Source organism: Anolis sagrei, chromosome 5 (assembly GCF_037176765.1).
Source record: "Anolis sagrei isolate rAnoSag1 chromosome 5, rAnoSag1.mat, whole genome shotgun sequence".
NCBI lineage: Eukaryota > Metazoa > Chordata > Lepidosauria > Squamata > Dactyloidae > Anolis > Anolis sagrei.
The window spans coordinates 178,952,675-178,962,887 of record NC_090025.1 but is presented as its reverse complement, the minus strand read 5'-3'; the positions used below and the strand labels follow the sequence as shown (position 1 = coordinate 178,962,887).

Sequence of the window (10,213 nt, the reverse complement as noted above, 5' to 3'; positions counted from 1 at the left end):
AAGGGTGAGAACAAGGGATATTTAATGTCAAAAAGAAACTGTACATCTAGGACCGTGGCAAGGAGAATGGAAAAGAGTTTGTCAAAATGATCATCCAAGTCGAAGTTCACACAGAAAGTGGGGTGTTGTGTTTGTTGAGTCCCCTGTGTGACACTTACTTAGAACATAGTCTCTATTGCAAAACAAGTCAGTCCAAGAGACAGATAGCCAGTTCTTTCCCCACTAGATTCCCTCTTGCCTGCATTCCACCAAATGCAGAAGAACCAGATGCTGGAAGCTGTGACGGGATATAAGGGTAAAGCAGCACTTGTAGGTCAAAGGTAATGTTTTCCTTCCCCATTTGGGGCGGGGAAGCCATCTGTCACTGTGCAACAGTCTTTCTTCAATCCTCATGTTGACTGCACCATGCATAGGCTCTGTCTTCGAAGCCATCTTTCAACATTGAACACAGGTCATTAGCCTTGTAGTTTGGTATCCCACAGTGTGTTTTGACAAGAAGCAGAAAAAGTCTCAAAGTCCTTTTGAAAATCAACCTGAGCATCTACAGCACTTCCTTTGGCAGTGCCCAAAAAGCACTTAACACCCAATATGAATTTTAGCCGTAAGGTGACAGAGACAACCTATCTCATCCTCCTGGTTTTGGAATAAAGGAGCTTCAGTCAGATCTTTTTTCTCCACTGACCCTCAGGTTTCCCTTTTATCCCGACTACATTATTTCAAAGATAGAAGGAAACCAATACACAAATTCCTCTCTGTTTTGTTGTTGTTGCCATGTTTTGGCTCCTCAAATGATTGAAGAAGGAAAAGGAGCAACCCAACCAGCCACCTCTTCTAAAGGAAACATTTTTAGGCCCTTTCCCCCAAAATGTCTCTTAAATAAGATTCTTTAATTATTATCATTAACATCAACATCACCATCTATTTATTTATACAAATATATAAAATATATTTATATAGATTTATATAATATAAATTTGTAGCTCTTGTGGACCTTTCATTTACAGACGTACTGGTCAACGATTTCTGTGCACTTTTTACACTTGACGTAACAACACCAGTGAAACTTGCAGTGGCAGCGTTCCACTTGCACGCTCTTGAATTGGTCATAGCCCCGGCCACAGCACATGAGCTCACAGCCGTCCATGCCCTCTGAGGTCTTATTGCAGAGCCGTCCTTGGGTGCCCAGGGACCCAGTGGTCTCATTGCGGAGGCAGTAGTCAGGGCTGGGATCAATGTAAACTAGGTCTTCTGGAGTCGGCGCATTGAAGCGGCTGTTCACTAAGTCCAGCTTGCCCTTGCGGTTGATTCTCATAGCAGCAGCACTGTCATACTTCTCTTTCAGAAGATCACCCACTTTGCGGAAGTCCGCCAGCTGCAACCAACAGGTCTTGAGGCTGCAGGAACCTGAGACACCATGGCATTTACAGGCAACATCTGCCAGTTTGTATACTGCCTGCAGATGGGAACAGAGAAAATAGAAGCAGATAAATACCTCACCAGCATTAAGGGCTTTATTAAAATTATCAAATAATAGTGCAAAGTGATGCATGTTTACACAGAAGTTCCACTGAGATCCATAGATAAATGTCCATGAATCCCTTCTTTGCGTTATTAATTTTTTTTGTTATTGTGTGCATTCTAGTTACAATAGAGTCTCACTTATCCAATCTTCACTCATCCAACATTCTGTATTATCCAGCACAGTCTGCCTCCCACTCGGATTCACAGCTGTTTTGATACATTGTGATGTTTTGGTGCTAAATTCGTAAATACATTAATTGCTACATAATGTTATTGTGTATTGAACTGCTTTTTCTGTCCAACTGATGTAAAACATTATGTTTTGGTGCTTAATTTGCAAAATCATAACATAATTTGACGATTAATATGCTTTTTCTTAATCCCTCCTTATTATTTTCATTTATCCAACGTTCTGCCGGCATATTTATATTGGATAAGCTAGACTCTGCTGTATTTTTGATTTATGGTGATCCTGTAGTGAACCTATAATGGGATTTTCAGAGAAGATTCAGAGAAGATTAACCATTGTTTTCCTTTGAGATTGAGAGAGCGTGATTCACCAAAGCCCACTCAGTGGGTCTCCATGGCAGACTGCAAATTCAAACCTTGATGCTAGTCTAACGCTCAAGCCACTATAACCATGCTGGGTGTGTATATCTGTATACCGAGAGTACATGAGGTGTGCACAACCTGTTTTGGATTTCAGCTCCCATAATTCCTGACCATTGGCTAAGCCGGCTAGGGCTTCTGGGAGCCTGCAGTCCCAAACACCTGGAGGGTCACAGATTGTGCAGGCCTGTTCTACATGAATACTATGTCTAAGGATCTGCATTTTGGTCATGTCAGGAGCGACTTGAGAAACTGCAAGTTGCTTCTGGTATGAGATAATTGGCCGTCTGCAAGGATGTTGCCCAGGGGACGGCTAGATGTTGCGATGTTTTAAGATCCTTATGGGAGGCTTCTCTCATGTCCCTGCATGAGGAGCTGGAGCTAACAGAGGGAGCTCATCCACACTCTCCCCAGATTTGAACCTGCAACCTCTCGATCTTCAGTCCTACCGGCACAGGGGTTGAACCCACTGCGCCACCAGGGGCTCCACTGGATCTGCATGGAAGATATAGCTATGGTGATGTGACTATAACCCATCTCCCAATTCAACTGCAAAAATTTGACTGCAACTTAAGTTGTAGGTTTGGTTTACTGGATATCAGACACCACTATATTTAAATTCACCCATCCTCCAAGACAAGTAGCAAACATGGCTTCTTGTTCTTCATGAAAGCCTTGCACATCAGGATTTATTGTATTTACTTTATTTTATATCATGCCCTCTCTCCCTCAATGAGGGACTCAGAGCGGCTAACAGCATCAATTCAACATCATTCAAACATCTATTTATTTCTCTATCTAACTATATTTATATGGCTGTCCTTTATTTATGTTCTCTATGTGGCTCCAAGGCAACTAAGCTGAGAGCTGTCATAGACCACCAATTTCACACAATAAATAAATCCTGGGGGAGAGAAAAGGAAAGGACTCAGAACCCCTCCTGCCCTTTAAATCCCAGCCACCCACCCATTGCATAGGAAATTGGCAAAAACCACATGTTGGGGGAATGTCACCTTCATGTCTATGTACTTCTTGAGCTAGAGATAACACAGACACAATCAACAAGAGTGTAGATGCAGCAGCTACAGTAGTTGCATCTTGCTCGCCATCTGGTGGTAAATAACCTGTTTGGTCCACATTATTACTTTTATAGCTTGGAATGTTTGGTGCTTAATGAATTTTGTAACAGCAGATACACGACATTATTTGAGCTGTTCCAGACACAAGGATCAAAGTCAGTCCAAGTACGCTGACTTGAACCTTGTTTCCAAGAACAATTTGAATAAGAATTGTTTGAAAATAAATATTACACTTTGGAAGCCCCAAACTAAAGTCTACCACTGAAAATATATACTTTGATGAAAATGTACACAAAGGAGAATGTTTATTTCTGTTGAATCATCTCCATGCATTAAAATTTTAGGGTTTTTTATTGTGTAATACTGTAATTTGAAAATAAGAGGAATTCTTTACATTTAATATATCCTCTTAACAGTTATAATCACGTACTGTTCTGCATGGATAAAAATGCTTCTGGATAATCAGGAAGGACATGTTTTGTAAAATACTTTCAGACTGAGTATGCTGTGCAGCTCCAAAAATTTCACAGCCAGTGACCAAACTGATGATGTGCTAGAAGTTGTAATAACTAAAAAAGTAGCTTGCCCAAGTTCTGTTAAGTTTGAAAGCACATAACATACCAAATTTTCTGAAGTTACCAGTCAGTACATCTTACTACCTAAATAGGATCTCTCAGTAGAATTCCACAGATATCACCTTATGGTTTTCATGAAAGATGAGATATAATATAAATTTATCTTACAATCAATTAATATGCAATAGTGATTTGTATAGAATTATTTGCTAGCGTGGTGGGTACTACATGACCTTCAAGTAATAAATGGGCCACTGAAGATGCCAGCCACAGATACAGGAGAAATGTCAGAAGAAAATGCTGCTAGAACATGGCCATACAGCCTGGAAACCATGTAACACCCCAATCTTGTAATACCTTTAAAACTAACCCAAACATAGCAATAACGTTTGTTGACTCTAGTCCACTTCTTCAGAAGGACTGGACCCAAGAAAGCTTATCTTGAAATAAATGGTGCCACTTCCTTCTACTTATATTGAAATAGACCAACACAACTCTCTCTCTCTCTCTCTCTTTTTTTCTCCCTCCCTCCCTCTCCCTCTTTCTTTCTCTCTCCCTCTGAAAATTGTTCAGTGTTATATGATGCTTAAATCAGAGATGAGAGATCTGTGGTAAACTGCTGGATGTTTGCTGCTCCAGAAGTTGTATTAGCCCCATGGCAGACATACATGCATCTTTTCATAAATCTGCATTTCAGTCTGGAGACTTTATGATCATTTTTCGTAAGGAAACTGACATTAATCCTAATGGGAACAAGAGCCATGGGTTCTTTTTAAATCCACCTCAGGAAAAAGGAGAGCTGACTTGGCTATAGTCACAAACATCCTGAAACAATCTCTCTTCTCTCTGGCAAAGTTAAGCTCTGCTCCATTTAACCATGGTGTGATGTGTGGCTTGCATCCATCATGAGCAGAACCGTGATAATAAGAACAGTCTACAGAGCAATTTAAAATGATAGTTGATACTTGAAGGATGCAAATAAAGCTTTTGGAGCTCTCTCTGGCCTGGGAATGGGTGGGTTGGAACAAGTCATTCATACACAAAAGTGGCACATTTCGAAGTCTGCAAGCAGCAGAGAAACTTGGAAAGCATTTTTCCTCTTCATGAAGAAATATTGATATGCTCTGAATATGAGCCCTTGCTTTATGAGATCACCACATCTTTTCTTTTAGCAACAAATATTCTGCTTCACTTGGGGATTTTTCTTCTTTTCTGTTCATACTAGCTGCTCCCACCAAGACAGGAAACCTAAGAGCATTCCCTTCTGTTTTTTCCTTGCAGCATAGCTTTAATCTAAGCTCAGCTTTGCAATGATAATAATTGCTCAGTAAGTTTTTAGCCTGTTATGTGACTTTTTTAAAAGTCTGAATAGTTTTAAACTGTTTAATGATAGCATAAGCTTTACTTTTAGTCTCAATTAGAGTACAGCCATTTGATCTACTGGATTTATCTGTGTATCGATTCAATGAGTTTATTCTAGTTGGGATGACACAACATGATTCCAACCATGACTTGTATGCCACCCTGAAATTCCACTGTAAAAAGCAGGATATATATGTTAATACAGACAGACAGACATATGAGTGGAGATATTTAGGAGAATGGAGATGTTCTATTGAAGCAGTTTCTCCTATTTGTTATGAGCCAGCAGAACATTATTCTGCTGAGCTAGACACTAGACATTTTAAGAATGCTCTAGATAATCTTATGATGCTTAGGGCTGTATGCCATCAAGTTGGTTCCAACTTATGGTTACCTCAGGCAAAACCTATCCTAGGGTTTTCTTGGCAAGCTTTAGTCACAGGATGTTTACCTTTGACTTCTTCTAGGGTGACCCACTGAGTGATCTTGAACAAGTCACAAGGTCTCAGCCTCAGAGAGAGGCAAAATCAAACAAATTTTGCCAACTCTTACGGTCACCATGAACCAGAAATGACTTGAAGGCAAAAAAACAAAAACAAAAAAACAGCATTAAGCTTTGGAGAGGGTTCAACAACTCCAAAATTAAAGTCTTCAAAATAGCAGAAATGGACAAATTAGCAATGATGAAAACTTTATCAAGGATTGGGAAACATTTCTAAACTATGTAAAAAAAAAAAAAAGAAGGAAAAGTTTTGATAGAAGGCTTTATAATTTAACCTGTACGAATCTGTGTAGGGAATTTATAAATAATAAATATCAGGCCAGAAGGAAAAATAGAAAAACAATGTCATAAGAAGGAAGAACAGATTTATATATGAATGTCTCCAACCCAAGGGGCAGAAAGTCACTAAATTGGGAGGGGTGGAAGGAGGGGAGAACATAACCAAATATGAATATTGTATGGATGTTAGAAAGTATTGTATTGGTTCATGCATAGACACATGTATATACATTTATTTCACTATTTTATGAATATGTAAATTGAAAATAAAAATATATTAATCACAGAAATGTCAAAATAAAACCTCAAGAATTCTGCAACACAAAAGCAGACGTACTAGGATCTACAAGTATCTATTTTAAAACTTCTCTTCCCCCCCCTCCCCCGCCCTATTCTCTTTCTCACCACTTCAAATTGCTTTCTCCTACTTTCTTCCTAAAGAGCGAGATGCAAAGGAAGTTAGCAGTGACTTCCTGGGTGGTTGATTAGGAAAGTCTCCTTTCAACCTTCCCTGGCTGAGAAGATGACTGATGATGGAGGTCTGCTACATGTTCAATGGGTAAACGAAATGGCAGGGCTGCCAAAGCCTGAGACTCAGAGGGACAGATAAGGTACAGAGTGGTGGGAAAAGTGGGGGAAATGGACACAAAATAGAGAAAGGGACTGAAGGAAAGGGCAGACTGAGATAGCCGTCAAAAGACAAACAAACAAGGGCAATAAAACTAAAAGCTGGGCCCCAAAAAATCTGAGAGTGCAATGAAGCTGTGATGGGGTCAGGACCGTGTCTAAAACTGAAGCAAACACAGTTCAGTTCCCACCACCACCCAGATAGCTTTTCTGCCTGAGAACCAAAGTGGAATAGAATTCTTGGTCTGCAAAAACATCATGGAAAGATGGGTGCAAAGTGCTACTTGGGAATCAACAATGTTAGCCTTGCTAGTCTCAACAATTTATAGCCTCCACGTGAGAATGAACCTAAGGGAGCAAAACTGCTCATCTGATGATCAGAACATCAGATGTGAATTTGGGAAGGCGGAGGAGAGAGGAGGATCTTGGAGGAAAGGAACCTAGAAAATCCCAACAGACTACCCTACTACAGTAAAAATGGCACAAGCAGCAGTTTATTTCATATCATGTAGTAAACATTTAATCTGTTATTTTTTCTGCTGGCCATACACTGTTAAAAGTTTTGAATATGTTTGTATGGATGTTAGCTGAATGTTTTAAAACCAATGATATTTAATTTTGTTTTAATGTTTATATATTTGTAGATTTTAAATTGTATTGAAATGCTTTTAATGCAAGCCACTTTGAGTCTCCTTGTGGAGAAAAAAGTGGAGTATAAATAAACATAACAAGAACAGCAACAGAGCAAACATTTTATCACCAAAATAAGGGGATCAGCATTAAACGGAGAATACATTCATACAGTATGTATCCAGAGAATTTTATCATAGTTGTTCATTTCTTAGAAATTACTCTATATATTTAACTGGGAAATAACTATCCTCATAAATATCGATCCACACTGAATAAGGTTGGTTCCATGAAGACTGAAAAAGGCAATGGTGTGGGGGTATGGTTCCTAAACCGTCTGCTTCTGTTTTGTTTTGTTACATTTTTCAGGTTGAAATGAAGTGTTGGATTCACACTGGCTTTACTAGGAAAACAACATACTAGTCTCAATTTAAACATGTTTCTTCTGATTTGAAAGTTCTACAAATCCATCTTACCCTGCGTCCTGCCTCATTGTTCTGTAGGTTCATGAGAGTACGGGCCTGTTCATCCGATCCCTTGGCATAGTTTCTTTCCCTCTCCCTGGCATCCACAAATTCCTTGGCGAACCGGTAGCCATACTCCACATTGTCCCCGCATCCACCCCACAGCCAGTCTCGAGGCAGGTCCTTTGGCCGGGGTGTCCGGCTGCAGCCACAGGAAGAGAGCTCCCCTTCGCGACAGGCACGGCTGATGGCATTCACCACTCCGGCTGCGCTGACCGCATATGTGAATGCAGTCTCTCGGCTACCTGGCGGGAAGAATGGGGAGATGGTTAGAAGAGAACCCATCTCAGGTAATGTAGAAGCTGAAGGACTAAAGAGGGAAAGTAAAACATGAATGCAAGAAGATCAATGTACCGTAGGATCAGAACGAAATTCTTTTATCAGGGATAGAAAACTGTGAGGGGCTCAGGGGCCACAATAACTTAGTTCAGTGATTCTCAACCTGTGGGTCCCCAGGTATTTTGGCCTACAACTCCCAGAAATCCCAGTCAGTTTACCAGCTGTTAGGATTTCTGGGAGTTGAAGGCCAAAACATCTGGGGACCGACAGGTTGAGAACCACTGCCTTAGATGCATATATACTATAGAATTAATACAAGTTGACACCACTTGAACTGGTCTGGCTCAGTGTTATGGAGTCACGGAAGTTGCTATTTTGCAAGGTCTTTAGCCTTCTCTGCCAGAGAGTAAGGGTGCCTCACCAAACTATAACTTTCATAATTCCATAGCATTGTGCCAAGGCAATTAAAGTGATGTCAAACTGCATTAATTCTACAGTGTAGATCAGTGGTACCCAACCTTTTATGACCAGGGATCACTTGACCAGGGACTTGACCAGGGACTACATGACCAGGGACCACTTTGACTAGAGACCAACATTAGTACCAAAAAGGTTACGAATCAGTTTTTGGTCAACTTTAGCATCAGATCTAGTTTCTGATGCAGAACATATGCCATGGTCGGCGACAAGGAAAGAATGGCAGGCGAAAGGAGCAGAAATAAATAAAATAAAATAAAGAGGAAGGAGGCTGGCGGACTAGATTTTCCTGTCTGCAGCCCACAGGTTAAGAATCATTGGTGTAGATGCACCCCTAGAAGGCTGCACCAACTTCCTTTAAAAAGCCCTAAAAATCAAGTCCCCAATTGCCAACTAATATCTCATAGGTAGTAGAAGAGATACCTTCGCGGCATATTTCATGTCTTCTGACTATTTTAGAACAAGGGGAGGCCTGAACAGAAGTCATTTGTGGTTTGATTCCAGTTTTAAAAGGTATTCTGAACTTGGTAGGGGAGGGGGCATGGCAAAAATGGTCCCCAAGACCCCAGTGGGTATTCTGGGGGAGAAAGAGTGCAGCCTAGGGCCCCAGTTTTCCCAGAACGGATACATATAGTCCAGCATTCAATTCACTATCGCTGACAACATCTCCTTTGGGGAAGCCTACTATGAGAACAGGAGTACAATTGCATTTTCCATCTCCCACGCTACAGCAACCACTGAACAGGAACATATTGCTCTTAATACAAGAAGTGATATATAGCCATTCTTTCTCCATCGTCCTAATCTCGCTCCAACTTGGCAGCCATAAGTTGGACAATTCTGGCAATGAATTCCACTTTATGTGCTGTATGAAGAAGTGCAGATTAACAAAATAAATGTGTTCATAGCCTTACTTATTTAAAAGAACATTTGGTACAAATAATATGGAAAATTAGGAATAGGTTCCTATGCTACAAAAAAGATCAGTTCAGTGTATTTCGCCAGATCTTTACATCAAAACAAATAACACACACATGTGAAACGAAGCAACATTACATATGCAAACAAAAACATTTTGAACCTTCTAGAGACCACTAGGAAACTTCTTCCAAAATTCATCAAGAGATGAATTATTGAAACCACCACCCCCATACTTTTCTTATGATTTCCATTTTGGTGGCTAGATCTATGCTTTTTAACCAAGGAGTGTATCCACACTGGAGGATTAATGCAGTCGGATACAGCCTTCTCTGCCAAAGAGTACTAGTGCCTCACCAAACTACAAATCCCAGAATTTCATAGTATGGTAGTACAGGTGGTGTCAACCTGCATTTATTCTGCAACGTGTGCACAACTGGTAGAGCCATCTTATCCCCTGTCTTCTTTTTACTTTTGCTGTTTCTGCATGCTCAGTAAGAGATTGTAGTGACAGGTAGCATTTACCTTGCCTGTTGTTGGCAGCTGCACACACAACTACAGTAGGATGAAGTAGAATGCCATTCTTTCCTGGCATAAGTTTGCTTGCATTGTTTATTGTAGACACACTGCTGCAACCTGATACTAAAAGTCTGTGTTTCTATACCCCTCCTTCCCTACTCTCTTAATGCTTCTTTTCTCGTGTCAGGTGCAACTTGAGAAACTGCAAGTCGCTTCTGGTGTGAGAGAATTGGCCATCCTCATTGCCCAGGGGACACCCTGATGATTTATGTTTGACCATCCTTGTGGGAGGCTTCTGTCATGTCCCCGCAT

At 40.5% G+C, this 10,213-nt stretch overlaps 1 protein-coding gene across 1 annotated transcript in view; it reads right to left on the bottom strand.

Moving 5' to 3' along the window:
• The window catches only part of WNT5B (Wnt family member 5B), a 140,194-nt gene continuing 129,981 nt past the window's right edge, over positions 1–10,213 (bottom strand). Inside the window, exons 4-5 of the mRNA XM_060776713.2 lie at positions 7,661–7,953; positions 1–1,453 (exon numbers count right to left, since the gene is read on the bottom strand). Of these exons, the coding sequence (XP_060632696.2) occupies positions 995–1,453; positions 7,661–7,953 (752 nt within the window). The 3' untranslated portion in view covers positions 1–994. The remainder of the gene's footprint in view (positions 1,454–7,660; positions 7,954–10,213) is intronic.